Below are 21,273 nucleotides of genomic sequence, written 5' to 3' on the forward strand. Positions count from 1 at the left end.
AGCCATAGAATACCTCGGTGCAAGTGCTGCATTTCACTCCAGGTACCAAATTTAAGGAGGACCTTGACCACTAAGTATCCAAAGGAAGGGACAAGGATGGTGAGGAGTCCAGAACCCATATCCCAAAAAATACTTGAAGGAACTGGGGGTATTTAGTTGGAGAACATTTGGAGAGAGCAAGATTCCTTTCTCAACAGGTTGAAAACCTCATGCAGGAGAAATGAGCTGCTTTTGTGCTGCAAAGCTGGAGCGATGGTCCAAAGTTGCAAAAAGCTAGTTTTTAGTTTTGCAACAGGCAAGAGTAAGTTGGACCAAATCAGATGCCCACTAGGGTCAGTCTGGTTGAGACGGTGGCAAACTAGTGCCCCAGCTAACAGGCTGAACCACTGCTGAGCTCTGGCATATTGCTGCTCTGCACATCCAGGGTTGTCAGATCTGATTTTTTTTTTTAAAGAAGCCAAACACCTAGATTTTTATGGGAAAGCTCTCAATTAAGTGCTGGCAACTAATTTCAAATTTGGGGCATATTACGCAGGTGGTAACATGTTTGGGAGCCAAAAATGACCTAAGGCTTGCCTGCTTACAGTCTCTGGACTACGTGATCTCAGTTCCCTTTCAACTCCAGTATTCTGTGAGTTTCAGTGTGACTTAGAATGCACTATTCTCAAGTGGTTCCTGGCAAAACAGAAGTAGGCACTTTGTCCTTGAATTTTAGAAAGTCTCAGAGCCTGGGGCTTATGCTATAATTAGAAGTGGTTCCCAACTTTAGATCCTTAAAAATCCTAAGCCCAAGCCTCACCCAAGACCAATTAAATTACAGTATCTGGAAGCAGTAATAGGCCTATTTCTAAGTTCCCCTGGTGACTCCAGTGTGCAGGCAAGTTCATTGGCCTAAGCCCTCATAGCCTAGTTACTTTAGAAGTTTTGACTACTTATTCTCATTCCCTCTGAATTTCCACCCCACCCTATCTCATTTAACCTGCTTTGTTGTAGCATGTTAATGGGATATACCTCTTCAGAATTCTTTTAAAATGGGAACTGTAGTCCCTGGGGTAGGTTCCCATACCATCTCCTGATCCCCAAAGGTTGTCCTTAGTTAAATAACAGCAGAGGGCAGTGTGGTCCAACCCAAAAAACCATATGCTAATGCCTTTCCGGTTCCCTTCAACAAAGCAATGAATAAGTTCAAGTTTCAGATGTTTTACTTCATTTTTCTTTTATTAAAGATGAATATTTGGAAAAACAGTTCTCGTATTTAGCTATATAACTGTATTATGCCTATCTGCGAGCTCCTGGTGAATGGAAATTATCTGAATTATTTTTATTTGCATTATTCCCAGTACCAGACACATACCAAATAATGCATGAATGTATTACAGACTGATGGCCCAGCCACCTCTTTCAAAATAAGTGCTGAGAAGATTAAGTGAATTTCCCTTAATATTTTCAAAGGTCTCAACAATTGTCAGTTTTTAAAACATCAAAGGAAATTAAAACACCTGGTTTTTGTAAACAACCTGGAATATTTTTGTCTTTAACTTGCACTTACAAATGCTGTCCATTGTGGCAGGGGTAACGATTAGCTACTGCCTAAAGTGATGCTGGTTTCAAAGACCAACATTGATGATCATAAGATTAGATAACCAGTTTATCCACAGCAATCCTTCCGGTCCTGGAATGAATGGTGGATTACATATTGGCATATGTGACATAGATGCCCATGTCCCTGCATTAGGGGAATGCCTCCCCTCTAATATGCATTGCACATTTTGCTCGACACTGATTTAACAGTATCCGAATTTTAATAACTGTTCAACAAAATTATTTAACGTGAAGTGTTAGAAAAATGTACAATCTTAGCAACCCCCAGCCTTTGTTTTTTTTTTAAAGCAAGAAGGGAGTGTATAGTTGTGGATCATAATAAAAAGATGCTTTCAACTGCACAGTCCATCGCTCAAGGCAGAAACAGTGAAGACAAGGCATACACTTCATAGCTTCAACTAAAGAGGACTAGTGGAATGAGAATTTTGAGCACAACATAATGACAGAAATACCAGAAATCAGAGTATTTGGGATCATTGTTTATAAAGACTTACGAAGCTAATAAGGGGCAGAGCCTTCACCACCACTAGTCTTAATAGGCCAAACCCCGGCAGGTGCTCTGTAGGAGGGTTGTTCAGGAAAGTATCAGGGCTACCTCATTGGAGTGGAGTGGGAGGAGTAGGTCACTAAAAGGCATACGAGTGGCTGCACTAACAATGGAGAGCCCCAGGAGCCCACATGTCCTGAGGCTTTCCTGAATCATACATGCATGGCTAAAAACATCTGTGATTCAGACTTTTTTTTTAACTTTGTTTTCTTTAAAAAAAATGGTAAGCAATGATCGAATACATCTTAAAAGTAGAAAGCCCTTATAGTATGAGTAATGATTCAATTTTACAAATAAAAGGTCTCATTGCTCAGAATTCCAGAGAAACAAAATGGTCAACAGATGTATTCTTCCTCTATCCATCTAATAAGAGTCCTGACAAACAGAAATATTAGGGCAAAAGGGAACACTGGCTGATAATACAAGGGAAGTCTATTAGGATTTAAATTAAAAAAGAGTCTTCATTTTTTAACAGAAATATTTTTTGTAACAACAAAATCATTACAAGTTTGACAGCATATGGCCCTAGTGGCAGGACTCTGAAACTAGCATAATCTTAAGAGAAAAATTTGGAAGAATGTGAGACATCCACTGTTACTTCCACCTTAATTCTTAATCCCAACTAAAGCTACATTACATGCCACCGCAAAAAGAGAACTTAGATACTAGTTCTGAATTAGTTTGAAAAGAGTTGTTTAAAGACAGCAAAAAGAAACAGCACTCCATTTCATAAGGGAGTCTGGGAACTGCCCAAGACTTAACCACATTCCTTAATGAGGTAGATCTAATAGGCATTTATACCTTAAATAATTTAGATTGCAACCATCACATGAATTGCTTGATTGCTGTGGTTAGGAAAATTGTATAAAATTAAGCAAGTTGTTTAGAAGAGACATCTAAAATCTAAAAGTATTAAATACAGAAGCTAGAATAGATGTAGTGAAACCTTGGTACTATTTCTAACAAAGTATTTCTTTCATATTTTATTCCTAAATGTGAGCAAAGCAACTACAAATGCATATCAGCAGCAGTTATAAAGACTGGGCATGATTAGTTGCAGTCAGCTGTATTATGAAGGGTAGATTCTGTTGAAACACACAATCTTGCAGGAAGATTCTATCAATGAGCATTTCATTGCACCTATCCAAGGTGTGTGTGTGGTACAGAGAAGAGAGAAAACTGGATCCACGAGGCCACTCACTGTGACTGCACATATTACTACTGCTCTGGGCCTCAATCTCATCATCCATAAAACCAAGAGGATTAGCCAGAAGATCTCTCAAATCCCAGCTTTAATCTCATCTTCTGAAATTTATATATAATGATTGCTGTTGGAAACTCCATTCCTATCAGGGAATGTCAGGGGCTATAGACAAAGTAGGAGATGACTACTGGCTCTTTTGGGCAGCCTCATCTTCTAAACCAAAGGCCAAAATCCTCTTCCTGAAACTATATCACTTTTCTACATTCTCTCCTGCCTTTAGTTCCTTAGGCCAATGGTTTTCCCTTTGGAACTGGCCTCGGATCATCTTGTCTAGCCACCCTGTTTCATAGATGAAAAATGAGCCAGACAGGGCAAGCGACTTGCCTGGGATCCCAGAGCCAGAGAGGCCAGGTCCAGAAGCAAGTCTGCTGTTGAAGTCTGTTGTTCTTTCCCCTAATCAAACCATCCATATGTCTCACTCCTGAAAATAGGGGTGGGGTGGGAGGCATCTAATTTAGATAATACTAGTGAGAAGTAAAAGTTATTTCAAAACTGTAAATATGAATATGATAACAAATGTTAATGCCTAAAAAGACTGCCTTAGCAAGTATATGGCAGACTCGACCACATTTTAATGACTGCACCTAAGGCCTTTGAAGTTAAAGGAAGCACTTAGGCTGAGAAGGGGAGAGTCAAAATAAACACAAGGCTGGAAAGTGGTGAAAATTTCCTCAACCAAGGAAAATCAATTCAAGGAACTAAGGTACAGAGAGAAAGATGGTATAATCTCGCTTACAGATAACTGCCAACTTAAGTGAATGTAATGCCATATAATTGGGTATTACACATATTGTCATTATGATCTACTAACAAGAATTCAGAGAAAAGTGATAGGTAATGACATCATAAGACAAAACAGCACTCCTGTAAGCCACTGACTCCGATTTTGACATTTGTGACCTGTCTCAGGTAATAAAAGTACCAAAACAGTTCAGGTTCATTGTTGCTGTTATCAAGAAGACTGGTTGGCAGGATTCACAGTAACCAGTGGAATGTGAATTTTATGAAACCAAAATTATATCCACAGGGGAACCCCAAATGCAGAAATGTAAACAAATGAAACCTTTTAAAATCTTAAAAAACAGAGCTAAAAGAGGGTTAAAGGCAAAACAGACTGACTCTTTAAGCAAGAATATTTCATCAAGAAAAGCAATATATATATATAAGTAATTGGCTCTTAGCAAGGAATAAATGGCTTCTGTTTCTAATGAAATTTTGTTTAAAATCATTAATTGAGAACAATGGAAGCACAAAAACCAACACCAAGAGCATATATTCAGTTTTTCTGAGGGCTATGATAAAAATTTGTCCTTCTTATTTTTAAACCATGGAACTCTGAGAAGTTTTGCTCATGGTAATAAAGACAAGCTGAGATCCTATAATATTAATATACAGGATATAGCACACTAAACAAAAACTCAAAGACTAATAAAAATAAATTAAGACTATGAAATAAATTTATATTGAAAAAAATGATAAACATAGGTATCCTGAGTTTCTCAACTATAAAAAGAACAGTAATATCAATCTGAAAGGTGGTCATAATGATTAAATAATGTAGATAAAATTCTTAACGGTGTCTGGAACACAATGAGTGCTTAAGAAATGGTAGCTATTATTATAACCAGGACGAAGAATAACTTTACGAATAACAGCTTTCAAATTGGACTAATCGCCACCTCCTCCCTGCTTCAACCTCATTTTTGAGCACACAAAGTGATCACTGTTAGCCAATTAGGTAGCTTTTCACTAGCTCACTGACTAGACCAACAAAGAAACCAAAAATACTATTTGGAAACCAAGGTGAAGAGAAAAGAAAGAGTTACCTGAGTAAGTAATGGCTAGCAAAAACATATTTTGACATGATTAATAAGCAGCATTCATAAAGCGAAGGCTCACTCAAGGATAAGAAGTCAAAGAAAAGCAAGGCAAATTAGAAGTCTTAAAAATTAAAGGAAATTACTGTGATGTAAGCCCTAATGATAAAAAATATTTCCAAAGGAAACTGTAAGATTCTTTGCTAGATCCATCTTAATCGAATTTGAAAACAACTCAGGACTTGTCACCTTTTCACCCACCAACCAAGAGTCAGTGTACTTATTTTCATCTCAGTTTATTTCTAGGAAGATCTTGATTTCTTTTTCCTCTGTTTTATGAAGCATTTAACTTCTTTCTGCTCCCAGTATGGAATTTACATTTTAATAATTCCACTTTTTTTTCTTTTAAAGCCAGGGGCCGTTTCTCCTACTCATCTAATTTTAGAAATCAAAGGTGACAAAACAGAAAAGAAAGTTACTACAACTCTGGGAATATATTCTTGGGCAGGACATTCAAGGCTACACATAGAGAAGGATAAAGTATAAAAAAGATTCCATGGGAGAAGGTGGGATTTGATGAATAAGAAATCCTTGTGCAATTTAAAGGCTAAATGTGGAGGAGGAGCAAAGCTCCTAAAGGGTCGTGGATGAAAATGTAATTATTATGGCTTTTCCTCTTTTCCTCATTAATGGAAATGCTGTTTGTAATTGATCAAGCTCTTAACATAGGTTCTGAAAGTTGCCAGATGGCTTATTAACAGATTTATCTATTTATTCCAAAGTTTAGAATTTGCTTCTTTTCAGACATTCCAGGAGTCAAATTAAGAAAATTTCTATTTCCCAGAACAACATTAATAAATAAATAAGAGCTTGGATTTTATTGCCTTTGCTCACTATCCTAATATTGTTCTTTCCATCTTTAAAAACAACCCAAATACGTCCCTTCCCAAACTACATATTGATGACAGCAGTGAAATAAACTCTTTTGAATCTTTCTGTATAAGGACTCATAAAAATAGGCCTAGAGGACAGTAACCTGAAATCACACAAACCCAGGTCTCCAATCCCCATCACAGTTTCTCCATCCTACAAGCACATTTAAGGCTCAAAAAGAAAAATTTAATGCCCAAACAGCCTGTGAGGCACATGCACATGGAAAACTTTTCTATCCTAGTCATACCAGACATCAGATAAAGATACTATCAAAATCTTCAAGGGACCATTCATTTAGAAGGGGTTCTAACCTTTTAAAATCACTAACATCAGCAACACTATGTCAAGGGTCTTGGACCACACTCATAATGGCTTCTTTGTCAAATAAGCAAGGAGCTGTTATTTTGGTTGCCTGGAAACTCTTATCTGTTCCACTGAACTGCAAATTATCTTGTATCCTTATTAAAGGCTGTGGATCTCCACATAAATGATATCTCTGTTACAGAGAAAGAAGGGGCTGCTGCACTTGCTAGAATGTCTTCGGCTCTGTATCAGATGCTCCAAGTTTGGTTTCAGCCCGGCTTCCAGTGTGCCCAAATTGCATGCTTTAGCGAAGGAAGGAAAGTCTAAATCCCAGGAACACACCAGGCCTCTCAGGTAAAGGAGTAGAAGCATGCTTCAATTGGACTAAGGTTGGTTACCTTTGTTAGCACCAATCTCTCATGATTTAGTTCTTCACAAGACTAAATTACAGCTTCTCTCAGATAAGAGGACTTGGAGATTGAGAAGAAATGAACGTAGATATTAAAGTAGAAATTACCAGGCCAAATATTCACAAGGTCAGGCAAAGCAGCATCTGAGGCCAGAACAAGAAAGTGGTAGAATTCGATGAGCAGCAACTCTAGGGTACCTGAGCTTCCCTAGTCCTTGCCCAGCCTCATGGCCCCACCTGGACCCCAATCATGGGCACCACTTCTTCAATCCATAGCAAGTTCAATGGAGCTGAGGCTCGAGTTTGTCGGTGGTGAATTCGGCGTAGTCGCAAAAGGTACAGGATAATGGCCAGTAGCACCACCAGGATACAGGCAAAGAAGAGATAATGGTTGTAGACAAAGGAGAGACGGAACCAGCTACTATGGGCCTGTCGGACACCTTCCTGTCGTAGATCCCTAGGGAAGAATTTAAAGGTGGAAAGAAACGTTAGTTTCAGGGAGAAACCTTTATGCTGATTTAAAAGGCCCAGTGATGTTATCCCATTTATTCCATCCACAAAGACACTCTATGATGGCAGTTCCACAGAGCAAGCAAAGCTGAAGCACGTCTTCAGCCCCAGGGCTGCTGTATGATTCCTCCTGTACCTTCCTTTCCACAGCCTAAAGAGGAAGCCTCACAGGTCTACACTCTCCAGAATCTGGGGGCAAAATTGGAAGCAAAAAAAATGAATAATAAGACAAAACTGATCACCTGTAACATTAGTCTTAACGGTGGCCTCATACCACTCTGGCCTATATAGTTCGTCAATGTGGTACCGATGAGAATAGGGTGGCCCCGGAATCCAGTCAAGAAATCAGAGTATATCTAATCTTTAAAAAAAAAAAGTTGCTGCTTACTGAGGATTTAAGTTATACTAAAGAAAGCTGTCATCCCATCAGTTGTATTGTAATCTAGACAAAAATTAAGAGACATGTAAATCTAAATGCAGTGGTCTGTCTAGAACAGAAGCCGCTCTTTGGTGGGCCAGATACCAGATCCGTTTTTGTTTTGTTTCACCTGTATTGTTTTTTTAAAATGTGACTCTCCAAACTAAAAGGCCACATATAAAACATGGACTTCTGTCTTCTCTTGACAAATGAGAATTGGCAATGCTGGGACAGCACTTCTGCATGACAGTAATTGATAGTTCAGGTAGGGCACGCACTCTCCAGTTCCCTACTTCTCCGACCTCTATCACTTGCCTGGCTCCTGACTGCACTGAGTTCAGTAAAACAGGCACCAAAGATTAAGAATTCATTTTAGTTTATCTGCAATAATGCCAGAGAGAAAGTTCCTAAAGATTATCCCAAATATCTTACAGTACACAGGAGCAAGACATCAGGCTACCATTGCTTGATGAAAATATCCCCTCTAGAAGCATCTTATGTCCTTTGTTCGAATTTGGGCCACCAAAAGTCTCCCAAGTCAGTGACGCATCTCCAGAGCAGCTCTGCTCATTAGAAGAGACGGCTCTGTGCAGACTGCCGACTCCAGCTCTCTAGTCAGATGTGTTTCCCGGGGTTATTTAAGAATGGCATTTTAGTTTGTCAGTCAGGATCCTGGAATCGGTTAGTGAACACTCAGTCCTAATGATTGATTTGTTGTGGATCAACAAATAATGAATTTCTGAAATTGCAAAGCTGAGGAACAGACTCCAGACCTATAATTCTCAATCTTCTTTCTGTTTCAACGTGTCTGGTTAGTAACAGCAGTTCATATGGTAGTACTAAAGGGAGTTTGTTGGCGGAGGGGTAGGGGTCACTTAAGAAACCTTTTCAGAGGCACTAACATCTTCTGAGCTTAAGACGCCAGCCTGGTTAGTCCACCTTACCTGAGTGGTAAGAATCGTGTTTTATACAGAATGGCTCCCAGCGTCCACTGAACCTCTCGGTCATATACCAGCTGGGCTGTCTGCAAGTTTGGGTAGTCATAGGGGAAGTGGAAGCCTTCATGAAGGACTTGGTACATCCAAGCCGATTTAAAACACTGATATCTGTGTGACAAAAAATAATTAAAATTTTTTTTAAAAAGAAAACATTTTAATGCTTTCCTCTGCAAACTCCCACTGGATATGATGTCAAAAAAAATCTCTCTCCCAGCTTTAGCTCCCCTGCCTCTAGGTGGGACCAAATTTAAGCCTACTTTATGTTAATGTTTACCACAAATGTGAAGAACACTTTATGCAATGATAATATTATGGCTATGTTTTCCTTTTTTTTTAGAGAAAATGCTGAAATATCTACATATGTAATTAAGGGAAGTCTGGGCCCATTCAAAATCACCTAATTAAGATAAGAGAGGAATTGTAGGTGGGAAAATAAATGAAACAAGATTGGTCAGGAGTTGATAACTGTTAGTAGAGAAGCTGAGTGATGGGTACACATAAGTCCATTGTAATATTTTTGTTTATGTTTAAATTTTTTTTAACTAAAATGTTTACAAAATAGGAGGACCGATAAACCAAACTGGCACAATATTGATGTTTGTTGAAGCTGGGTGATAGTTACATGAGGGTTTATGTTACTGTTATTTCTACTTTTCTGCATTTTGATATTTTAATAAAAACTTTAAAAAAAAAAAGGCCACCAATTGGAGAAAACTCTAGTAACCACTGGTTTTCCTTGTCTTTGCTAAAAACAAAAAACAAAAAAAACCCCCCACAACATTATTTGGCCTCTATCTCTCAAAAAATCAAAATCTGAAATAATCAACTTCTCCTTCAACATAAAATCCAATCTATACTATTGCTACACTCCCTCTTCTTCATTATAATCTGCCGTCTAAGGCCCCATCTAAGGAGGAAAAGAAAGTTACTTACTTGAGTCGATGCTCATCTGCATGTGATGAAAAAAGTCCATTCTTGAATCTCTGAGTTAGTACCGACCAAGCCATGCCACAGTAATCCTGGAACAACCACAAAGAAATGGTGCAACATGAAATTGGAGGCAAACTCTGTAACTCCCCCCTCCCCCCCCAGTCACAGCTGTTCCAAAGTTACTTGGTGTCTACTAGCTGACAAAGGAAAACAGAAATGGCATATTTATTAACTGGACACTGCACCAGGTCCTGTGCAACACAAGTTTTAGAACTCAGGCTGCTGGGTGACTTGAGTGGCCTGAAAATACTCTTTTTCCTATCATCTCTAAGTCTAGTACAAACCCAGCCTGACATGACCCCTGAGCCTCTTAAGTCTTCAGAGTAGTGTAAGATTAAGATGAAGAAATAGCAACATAAAAAGCCGAAGACAGCTTCATTCGACTCTGTGTAAAACTGACACAAGCAGGTAAAACAGATGGAACAGAATGGTCAGAAACCTACCATCCCATCTCCATGTGGTAATTCTCACCAAAGGAATCATTCCTTTTGGTTTGTTCAGAACACTAACATTTCCTGAATGTCTCGTATGTGCCAGATGCTGTTCTAGGTGCCAAGAGGATTCAGCAGTGAATAAAACAGAAAAAAATTTCTGTAGCAATTTCTTTATTTCTCATGAACCTTACTATCTAGTGGTGAGAGACAGACAATAGCCAAATATACATCCATTCACACATACATACATACATATACACGTACATATATAGAGTATATTAAATGACATAAATGCTAACAGGAAAAATAAAGCAAGAAAGGGAAATAGGTAATATTGGGGAAGGTTACAACTTTAGATAGGGTGGCCAGGGAAGGTGTCACTATGAAGCTAACACAAGAGTCAAAGTAAAAAAAGTAAGGGAAAAGGATCATCTCTTTACCTGAGAAAGAGAAGATATCAAGCCACTACCAATTTGGGCAAGTAATAACCTGAGCCCTTTGGTGTTCAAAGGAATAGCATTTGAAAAAGCTTTAAAATGAGAGAAAGATTCAGGCCATGAATACTTAGGGAGACCTAGACTCGGGAAAAAGAGAGTATGAGTGTATTCCTCATACAGGCTAGAGAGGAAAAAGCAAATACAAACCAAGTTTGCCTTATTATTTCTTAGGGACTGCCCTTAGGGAACAGAATAGTACACATACTGCAGACACTATTCTACTGGGAGTCTTCACCAAGAGAACCCTAAAGAATTACATGAAAGCAGAAAGGAAAGGATAAAAAACATAAGAGAGAACAGATTCTTCCCATAAGTTTCTCCGATAAAAGAGAGGTCAGAGAGATATACAAAAATTCAAAGTGACAAATCTAAATTAAAACAGGAACTACAGAAAGCTAGCTGAACTCTTACCTGTCCAGGTAACTAATGATTTAAGACCACAGGATGCTTAAGTCCTACATATGCTCAAAGTGAATTTTTACTTCTGCTGCATTTTAAATTTAAATACTTCTACCATCATTGCACATTTTTACATCTTTCTAATATTCTGAGTGACCCTCTTTTTAATAGCTCAAACCAAGAGAATAAAAGTGAACTTGCCAAACCATGTGACATCTCCAAAAGCCCATTACAACTGTGAACACGCAATAAGGGGAAAAATACCTAAAGATGACAGTTTTTGGCCCTAAACATTAAAAAATGTTTAATGTGGTAAGTTGGAGGAAAAACTATTAGCTGCTACAACAATTTTAGACCTGAGTGATGATTTGGGTGATAGGATATCCTGGAAGCCTAAGCTTAATGAATCGGAAGGCAGTATAGTATAACAGGTTCCTTCACTTCTCTAAATATACTTCCTCACTAGTAAAATGAGGGTTCATAGGGCTCTGTGAAGAGCCAAGTGAGACCATGCATGCAAAGCTCTTCGCACGGTGCGTGGAGCATCCAATAAAGAGCCACTGCTGGCATGAGTCACCTTAATAATAATTTACCTGAGCAGCCCTGGCAAATGTTGGCCCGTGATAGCGGCCACCAATGCGCAGCACATCCTCCGTACAGTAAAAAAACTCAGAGAAACCATAGAACTCGCTGTTGTTGAAGTCAATTGGCGATTGGTAGATGCCATTCAGTGAAGCCTGGCTGGTGTTCGAGCGAGCCAGCAGAGGGCTCAGCATTGCCCCACAAGTGGCCCAGTCTCCTTTTCCTCGGACATGCAGGACATGGCTGTTCCTCTCCACCACATCTGTGAGCCCCACAGGCAGGCAAGGATCCAGAAACGGATTGTCAGGACTCAGACCTGTCTTCTGGCCCAGCAACCTGTCGCAGTGACAAAAACAAACAAAACACATCACGACTATACTCAACCTACTCTAAAAAACTCCTAGTTTAAGAAACTGGTTCTAAAAATGTGCTTCACAAACATCTTGCTATTGTTTTACATGACATCCCAGAAACAAGGATGGAGTATTACCATATAGTTGAGTCACATGAACATTTAACTTAAGCAAATTCAATTTAGCAAAAAAAATAAATAAATAAAAGGAAAAAGAAAGAGAGAGAAATACGGCAGTGATCAATTTTATTCAACCTTTTGGTCAACATGTATATTTTCACTGTAAAGTGAAATTGGAGGTATGAATCTGCTATCCTCCATCTGGTCTTCATTCCAGCTTGCCTCTTAAAAGGCCAAGATCTCACCCTGCTGAATGTGGTTCTAATGTTTAAAACAACAACTGGGAGGAAGTGAAGTGGGAGGGACTGGGGAAGTTTCCTGAGGCGCCGATGGCAGTGCTTCTGTGGCAGTGTTTCTGTGCTGATGGAGCACATGCCTGGCTCTGCATGGAGAGGGGACGGGCAGGTTTAATTCCCACCATGGCCATCACACTCCATAGCTGCCAAGCAACAATATTCTCATTCTTGAAGAGATTAATATGCAGATCTTGCAGAAGACAGAAATCAGGATGAGACCAAGTAACTCTGTCAAACTGCAGTTAATTATTCATCATTTCCTAAACAGAAAGACATTGAAGAATGGACTTCCTGGGATGAGGACGCACCCACAAATATAAAGACCGAAGAAGGGAAGGGGAATGTGGCAACATAACAAAATGCTTTGGAATAACTGGAACCCATTTTAAGGATGAAACACCAACTATAAGGAAAACTTAGAAGAGAGAACAATTAAGTTTTGACATCTCAAGAAGCACAGGTTTCTCTAATAGATTAGCAGCTACACAAGATGAATAATCACCCTTCCGAATTAGGTGACTTAGATACATAGCAAGAAAATGCCAATACATGCAAAGAAGATGATGAAGCCTGGCAAGTTCTGAGGCAGCAGAAAATAGCAGACAAAGGAAAAAGAGTAGCAGAACACTGAAGGACGAAAATAGAAAAGAAAGCACAATAGCTAATGAAGAAGGAACATAACAAAATTGGTGTGAAACTTTCATTACAATTGTTCTTCAGATGTCATAGTGCCACCAGAAGCGATCTGAGCTCCACAACCTAAGCAACATTTAGGAGTATTTTCAGAATACAAACACACTGCTTGATTTTAATGCATTCGCCAATCACCTGGGGTAACAGGATTCTCCCAAAGTACCCTGACCTCTTAGTAGTTGAGACTTACCCAAACAAAAAAGACTTATGAGACAATATCTTCTTTAACGTGATCCCAACAAAAACAGTTGATTGTTCCAGAGAAATTATTACAAAAGAGATATACTATTACCTCTTCAAACTAGCGTTTCTAGCTAAGCAAATGGGGGTAAATAATTTTATGGTGGAAAAGAACTCTGCTATCATGCTTTTCTTCACTGTGCATAATGATAAAATAATTTTAAATGCTAAAAAAAAACAAAACAAAACCACAATTGTTTGTACATTATGGTCTAGCTACTTTATCTGTTACTCAAATGAAGAATCTAGCATCTGGTCCAGGCTAGAGGAAAAACTGGCTCTCCTGAGAGAAAAATTTAAAAGTTAATTTTTGACTACACATGCATTTTATCTTTTAAGGGCACTATAGTACCAAATTCCCACACAAACTCCACTGTAATTCAAAACACATATCTTAAGCACTTCCATGTAGAAAGAAGTGCTAGGAGCTATATTATACTGCATATTAAAATTCACAGTTTAATTAATCTCACTTAATCCTGCGACATCTGAAGTGAGACACCGTAAGAGGTCACCACAATAAGCTGCTGTATTTTATGAGTCTGAATAACAGAGATCAGAATGCATTCTTACCCAGATCAAGTGAGACAACTAATGGAGAGTCTCTAAGAGATGCTACCCCACTGGGAAGGGTGGTCAGGAAGAAAGAGGAAGCAAGGGTGTATCTTAATGGTATATGAATATTTCTTTCTAATATCTGCAGCCTGATGACACTCTATTTAGAAGCACAGATTCCATGTCAAACATACCTGTTTTTGTTAAGAGTTTCGTTCAGTACAAGATCTTCATAGCGCTGCCGGGCAAAATTGCCCCCAAAACCCAAAAAGGTCGTGACGTAAACCCTATATACATGTTCAGTGTGTTGCACGTCACAACCCAGGTTGAATTCGGCCAGCAGGATCTTTGCAGCTTCTTCCTATAATGCAATGTAAAGACAAAAAAGGGAAGTTTAGTTTTGGTTGATTTCTAGAAAGCTATGACATTGTTAATATGCCAGGCTTTGTTTGACTTTGCTATGACTACTCTCTAAAATATCCTGAAGCATTCTTTCATCCTCATAGCATTATTTTAAACAAAGACATGAAAGGACAAGACTGTATAAAAGAACAAATCAGAGACTAAATACCAAATTAGAGACTAAAATACTCTCTTTCTAGTTATATAAAAGGTAGAATAATTACAGACGTTGTTATTTTCTTGCATGTACTTTTCTGATTTTCCAGTTCTCCAAAATGGGAATGTACTATTTTTATAATCAGAAAAAAAATCCTTTGATTAAAATAAATTAAGGAGATCATCATGAGATCTATTTCATGTTTCCTAAAACTATAGTTTTCTAAAACTATTCAGGAAGTCTTAATGTTCCCAGTGACAGATTTGGAATTGGGAAAATTCAATTTTATTATATTTCCAATGAAAAGTTTCTTTCTTTCATTTTCTTTTCTTTCTTTTCTTTCTTTTCTTTCTTTGTTCCTTCCTTCCTTCCTTCCATTCATTCATTCATTCATTCATTCATTCACTTTGACTTCAGATACAGAAGTTGTATATTCCTCAGTTCATGGCACATTATTATGGCAAAGCGCCACTTTTGTTTTATCCTCATACCCACTTCTGTTTCTGCTCCCCGCTATAGGCAACCATTCCAATGTGCTCAATGTGTGATATTTGTTTGTAAGTATTGTTGCAAAATGGGATTATTGTTTGAATGTATTTATTTTTAATTTATGAAAATGCTATTGTGCCTAGCAATTCCATTCTTAGGTATATACCCAAGAGAAATGAAAACAGGTTTACCCAAAAATGTGTACATGAATGTTCACAGCAGCATTATCCATAATAGCCCAAAACTGGAAACAACCTAAATGTCAACTGACTGATGAATAGACAAACAAAATGTGGCATGCTCACACAACGGAATGTTATTCAGCCATAAAAAGGAACTGAAGTACTGACACATAAAAAGGAACTGAAGAACTGCAACACGGGTGAACCCTGAAAACATTTTGCTAAGTGAAAGAAGCCAGGCACAAAAGGCTTCATTTTGTATAATTCCATTTATATGAAATACCCAAGAATAGATGAATCCATGAAGACAGAAAGTAGATTAGTGGTTGTCAGGGCTGGGGAGAGGGGAATGTTGAGTAACCGATAATGAAGATGAGTTTTCCTTTGGGGGTGATGAAAACATTCTGAAATTTGACAGTGGTGGTTATATAATTTTATGAATGTGCACAACTTTGTGAAATGTACAAAAAATACAGTAGGCATTTACTGTATTATTTAAGTTTTTGGAAGTGCTGTTATGTTACACCTCGTTGTTTCTTTTCTTTCTTTATCAAGCACTAAGATCCATTTTTAAGATATATTACATTGCTATGTGTACATCTAATTGTTGCTTGCAAGTATATTTCTTGCTTTCTAAATCTGCACACACACACAAAGTCATTTGTTTAAGACTTTAAGGCCTAGTGCCACCTGTCACCTATTCCTTAGTATCAGAACCATGCCTTCATTTTATCTATTGAATACATACTAACACATATAGACTAAAAAGTCTCCCAACCTAGTTCCCCAAATCTCCAACCCTAGAAGACTTCTCGGCTGAATGCCAAACCCATATTTCCAATAGTCGTGCTAGATATTTGGACACATATGTCCTTCAGATATCTCAAACTCAACATACCCAAAATTGAATTCACTGGTTGTAGGACTTCAGAGCTAGAGACCAGAAAGATGCTCTCATCCAAACCACTCAGACCATCTTGGTTTGCTTAGCATCAACCCTGCCCTTTCCCCTGTGGTCTCTCATGGTGACTGGGCTCCTCACTTTCCCCTTTAGGTCTCTAAATTGGACCCTGGGAATCGCTCACCGTCCCTCCCTGTCCTATCCTGACCACCACATTACATTGGTTTTTTTACTCCAAAATTACCCTTGAAATCTGTCCCCTCCTCCCATCTCTTTCTCCTACTAACATCGAAATTATTTTCCTAAAAAACAGGTTGATTAGATCACAGCCACACAATTAACCTAGTCAAAAATTCAGAGCTAGAAAGGACCTTTAGAGTTTAATTATTTCATAGGTGATGAAACTGAGGCCAATATGACTTCTCACTCCTAAACATCTTCTGGTTCCCCACTATCTACAGATATAAAAGCCAAATCCCCTAGCATGGCACCCAAGATTCCTCACTATTTAACTTTATCTGATCTTCCCAGCCTTACCCTATTGTCACACTTAAAATTCTGTAATGCAACAGGCTACTCACCATTCCTTGGACATTCTAGGCTCTTTGCTGCTTTTTCAGTGCCTTTGAGCATGCTGTTCCCTCCATGCAGATGGCCTTCAACCTCCACTATGCAAAAATCTATCACCATCCAAGGAAGGTAAATATATTACCTTCCATGAAGCTGGCATGGCTCCCATTCAAGCCTTTGCAAATGAGTTGACCCTTCCAGTTTCCAGAGTGCCACAGCTCTTTGTTTAGACCAGAGGTTCTCAGCCAGAGGTTTTACACCCCGAGAGACATTTGGCAATATCTGGAGACACTTTTAATTGTCAAATCTGGGAGTTGGTTGAGGGAGGCAGGTTATTAACATCTAGTGGAAGCCAGGGATGCTACTAAATATCATATGATGCCAGGACAGCCCTCCACAACAAAGACTTAAATGTCAATACTGCCAAGGACAAGAAACCCTGGTTCACGTCAAACGACAGCACATTGTCATGGTTGGCCTGTTATTGCAAGCTGTCTGCACTGACAGATTACAAGCTTTGAGGGGCAGTGTAACATGCCTCATTCTTGCACATAATAGGTGCTCATGAGTGTCTGTATTTTTTTCCCTCACTATGATAAAAATTCTCTCTCAAAGTACATTCTTTACATTCTTGTCAGGTAAGGAATATTAGAAGCACAAAAATGGGATCATTGGTAAGGGGAAGAAAACGACGTTTAACAACCAAGTGTGTATCAAATGCTGTGCTCTGCGATTTACACGCATCGTCATGTTTAACCCTCAGACAACCCTAGGAAATAGGCAGTATACTTATAATTGCTAAAACGTAGTAAACATTTACTATATAGTTGGCGGTTTGCCAAGTGCTTTACATAAATGGTGGTATTTGATTGTCACAACTTTATGAAGTAGATACTATTATTATTCCTTTTTTACATATGAGGAGATGAAGGCTCAGAGAGATAATCTACTCAAGAAAACACAAGCAAGCGAGCATCTAAACAAATATTTGGACCCTGGTCTAAATCCAGAGACAGTGACCTTCCATCACAAATACTGATATTCCTAGCAACCGAATTTTCCTAAAAGGTAAAATACCTGTTTTGGAGGAAAGACAGAGGTTGAGGAAGGAACTTCATAAGCAATTTGGAGAGAGGCTCCTCCCATATCCAGTATCCCTACTGTCCTTCTGCGTCCTGTTGCCAATTCCTGGGAAGCTTCGGCATCTGATTCTGAAATAAATAAGGGAACAGAGGGGTCTAGTACTTAAAAACCAAAATTAAGTCAAAAGAAAAAACAGCGATCCCTTAAAAAACTGAAAGTGAACTGAAAGAAATTAATCTATCAACTGTATATTACACAGAGAAGAATTATTTCAAGGGATTTAAAACATGAAAATGTATCTTAATGACAAAATAAATGAATATCTTAAAACCACATTCTAGTAGTCCTATTGGTAATATTATTGACATTATTTTAAAACCATTAAACATATATTACGGAATAAAGCAAATAAATATGTTACTAGCTTTAGGAATAAATATTTAGCATAAGAGGAAAAGGATATAATATAAAATCAAAGACATTAAATAACCTTATAATCTTAAAAGTGAGTTGGAAATATCACTATGAACTCATGATTTATTTTTCTCTTTCTAAAATATACACATTTCCTTGGCCTCGAAGCAATGATAATCTGGGAGCAATGAGCACCCATGGTATTTAGATCACAGCCTCTAAATATCATTTGCCACCAAAAGAAACCAGAGCTTCTTAAAAAAAAAAAAGGTTGATGCCAGGTCTAGGGTAAAAAACATACAAGATGAGCATGGAATACCCCGGTGTGCCAAACAGCAAGGGAAATATAAGGCTACTGAGATCATGTTAAAAGGGTACAAGTGCCAATCTGAAGGTGCTCCTATTGGCCAATTTTGAACATCAAAAATATAATAATGTGATGGACTGTTATGTATCAAATACTTTAAAATCCACAAGTTCATCATAATACTGAAACAAACAAACAAAAACCCTTCACTGGTTACCTTTGGAAGCTATGGCACTAACTCATTTTTCAAAAATTGGATAAATAAAGGGAGAGAATCAAGGATTTATTGTCTTTCCCTATAAGAGCAGTATTTCAGGATAACCAAATATTTGATGAAGAAATTTTCATTTCATAAAAATCTCAGCTGTTAGATGCAGAAGGAATGACAATTAGAAAAATCATCATTTTGCATCTTCTACTGAAATAAACAGATCTAAACAACGATTATAACTGGCTATGAAATCATTAGGTGAAAAGTACATGGGGAATTTTTATAATAGATTAGGTCAGGCTGATAATACTTGAACCTTGAACATCTGGTCAGTATTAATATGGCTAAAACAGGGATACCCAGACATCACAACCAGACTCCTGATGTGATGTAGTAGGAAACACTCAGCACCATCTGTGATTTATTCTTGTGGAAGGATTGTCTATGAATCTAACCAGGCTTCTATATCTAATCTGCAGTTTACAGAACCTATGGGGGAGTGAGAAACATGTTAAAGACCTCATAAAGATGCAGTCAACCAAATTTAGAACATGGCAAATTCGTTCTATGAAGTGACTAGTTTGTTGGGGTTTTTTTAAATGAATGATTTGAAAAAAGAGGTAGGGGAAGGGTAACTGTTATAGATTAAGAAACATATCAATCAAATGAAATTTGTGACCCTTGTTCAGATTCTGATCTGAATAAGGCAGTTATAAATAAATATTCTTGAGACGACCAGGGAAGTCTCTACCTAGGTGTTAGATAGCTATTACAAATTAGGATTGTTAATTTTATTAAGTATGAAAGTGGCATTGTGAATATGTTTTTGTTTTGTTTTGAAACTCCTTTTCTGTTAGAGATATATGCTGAAGTACATAAAGGTAAAATGATACATCTGGGGTTTGCATTTAAAAATCCAATCAGAAAAAAAAAAATGTTGTGTAGGGAATATGGGGACCAAAAAAATGGCAAAATATTAGTAAGTGTTGAGTCTGGGTAACGAGATCACAGAAGTTCATTTTACTATTTACTCTACTTTCTTTTGTGAATGTTTGAAACTTTCCATATTAAAAAAGCTAAGAATAAAAGAAAGCAAACTAGGGCTGGAAAATGAAGCATCTAAGTTTTAAAAAAGAAAAAAGGAAAGAAAAACAACTCGACATTAGCACTTACAAAGATGATGACTTAGACCTTCAGCCCTTAAAGAACTGTCATAAGAAGACAATATTACTCACCATCCTCATGGTCAAATCTTCCTAAAACAAAGTTGATTCCAATCCATGCATAAACCCCTACGAGAGAAATACAAAAGCCCTCACTTAATTCTCTGCTGCTACACTGTGAATACACCTCTCCCTAGGGCTGTTCTTATTCTCTCTTTCCTGGAAAAGAAAAAAAGTTGGTAATAGTATTATACTCCACACTTTCTGTGTACAAATTTAAAATCTTTTATCTTGTGACGTTTCTCCATTTTAAAACTATTTGCATTTTCTCAGTTTCCTACAATGAATAGGAATGATGTGTAGGAACAAATGTTAAAAAAAGAGAAATCTTGGAGTTCTGGTTCTGGATAAGACGGAGTAATATGTTCCACCCTGCCTCCCCACTGAATGTGAGTATAAACTGTGTAGAATGGACGCGGCAGTATTCTGAGTACTTTGAGCACCGTGACAGAGGTCAGAATTTAAAGAACCACCAAACAGATAATGAAGTTCCCATTTTTTTTCTCTCACATATTGCCTGGCCTAGACTCAAAAGAGATTGAAACACAAAAGAAAACACCAGTGTAGACAGAAAAAAACTTTAAGACCTTGTTTTCTATTCTAAAGAGCAGAAAAGGGGATTCCGAAGGTAAAAGTAGAGTAGGGGAAAATCTCTTTCTTTTTTTCTTTAAAATTTATTTTGTTCTCTCCTACCAGGCAATCCTGCAGCAGCAGAAGTGAAGGCTGGGCAGGTACCTAAAACTCTGAGGGATGTGAATCTTTCTCTCTGACCAGAGGAGCTATAGCTTCAAGAGTTGGGAGAAATACCCTATTGCTTCCTTTTCCCCCTCTGTCCTCTACCACTTGATCCTGGATGCAAATGCAATCATAGGAATGCATGGCAGAATGGGAAAATTAGAACCCTGGCTTTCTGACCAGAGGAAGGTGAAAGTGGGCCCCAGGGAACCAGAAAGCGGCCAGGTGATCATGGAGAGAGGGAATAAAGAGGTATATGGACTCCTGGGCTCACTTCCAAGCTACATATGCATGGATCTGACTCTAAACAATATAGCAAAGGTTTTGAGAACTGAGCTAGGGCTAGACAACCCATTGTATGGGCTTTGTCCAGGTTCCAGATTGGCCACTGGCTGGCACATACATGGGACAAATCCAAATAGTAGTGCCAAGGATTTTAAAAATGAATCAATAGAATCACAGCCTATAGAAGGCAGGTCGCAACTTGAGGCCTAACCAGGTCAACTGTCTGCTCAAACAAAAAAATTAATATTCTCCTTATAACTGAAACAAAACCCCAGAGTCTCATAATGTAATATTCAAAATGTCCAAGATACAATATAAAATCACATGGCATACAAAGAACGAGGAAAATCTCAAC

The 21,273-nt window shown here is 38.1% G+C and overlaps 1 protein-coding gene and 1 pseudogene across 2 annotated transcripts in view; one reads left to right on the forward strand and one right to left on the reverse strand.

The window, feature by feature from the left end:
• Window positions 1–1,199: 1,199 nt before the first annotated feature.
• Window positions 1,200–21,273, reverse strand: part of ENTPD7 (ectonucleoside triphosphate diphosphohydrolase 7) — a 39,194-nt gene continuing 19,120 nt past the window's right edge. For both annotated transcript variants that reach the window (XM_039871531.1, XM_039871532.1), the window contains 7 exons: window positions 19,911–19,967; window positions 17,738–17,871; window positions 14,154–14,320; window positions 11,715–12,039; window positions 9,735–9,820; window positions 8,748–8,909; window positions 1,200–7,332 (listed from right to left, as the gene is read on the reverse strand). In XM_039871531.1, coding sequence (XP_039727465.1) covers window positions 7,101–7,332; window positions 8,748–8,909; window positions 9,735–9,820; window positions 11,715–12,039; window positions 14,154–14,320; window positions 17,738–17,871; window positions 19,911–19,967 — 1,163 coding nt within the window. In that variant the 3' untranslated portion in view covers window positions 1,200–7,100. The remainder of the gene's footprint in view (window positions 7,333–8,747; window positions 8,910–9,734; window positions 9,821–11,714; window positions 12,040–14,153; window positions 14,321–17,737; window positions 17,872–19,910; window positions 19,968–21,273) is intronic.
• On the forward strand, window positions 12,037–13,394 carry LOC120609218 (receptor-binding cancer antigen expressed on SiSo cells-like; annotated as a pseudogene).

The sequence above is a fragment of the Pteropus medius genome, unplaced genomic scaffold (genome assembly GCF_902729225.1).
Source record: "Pteropus medius unplaced genomic scaffold, Ma_sr-lr_union100, whole genome shotgun sequence".
NCBI lineage: Eukaryota > Metazoa > Chordata > Mammalia > Chiroptera > Pteropodidae > Pteropus > Pteropus medius.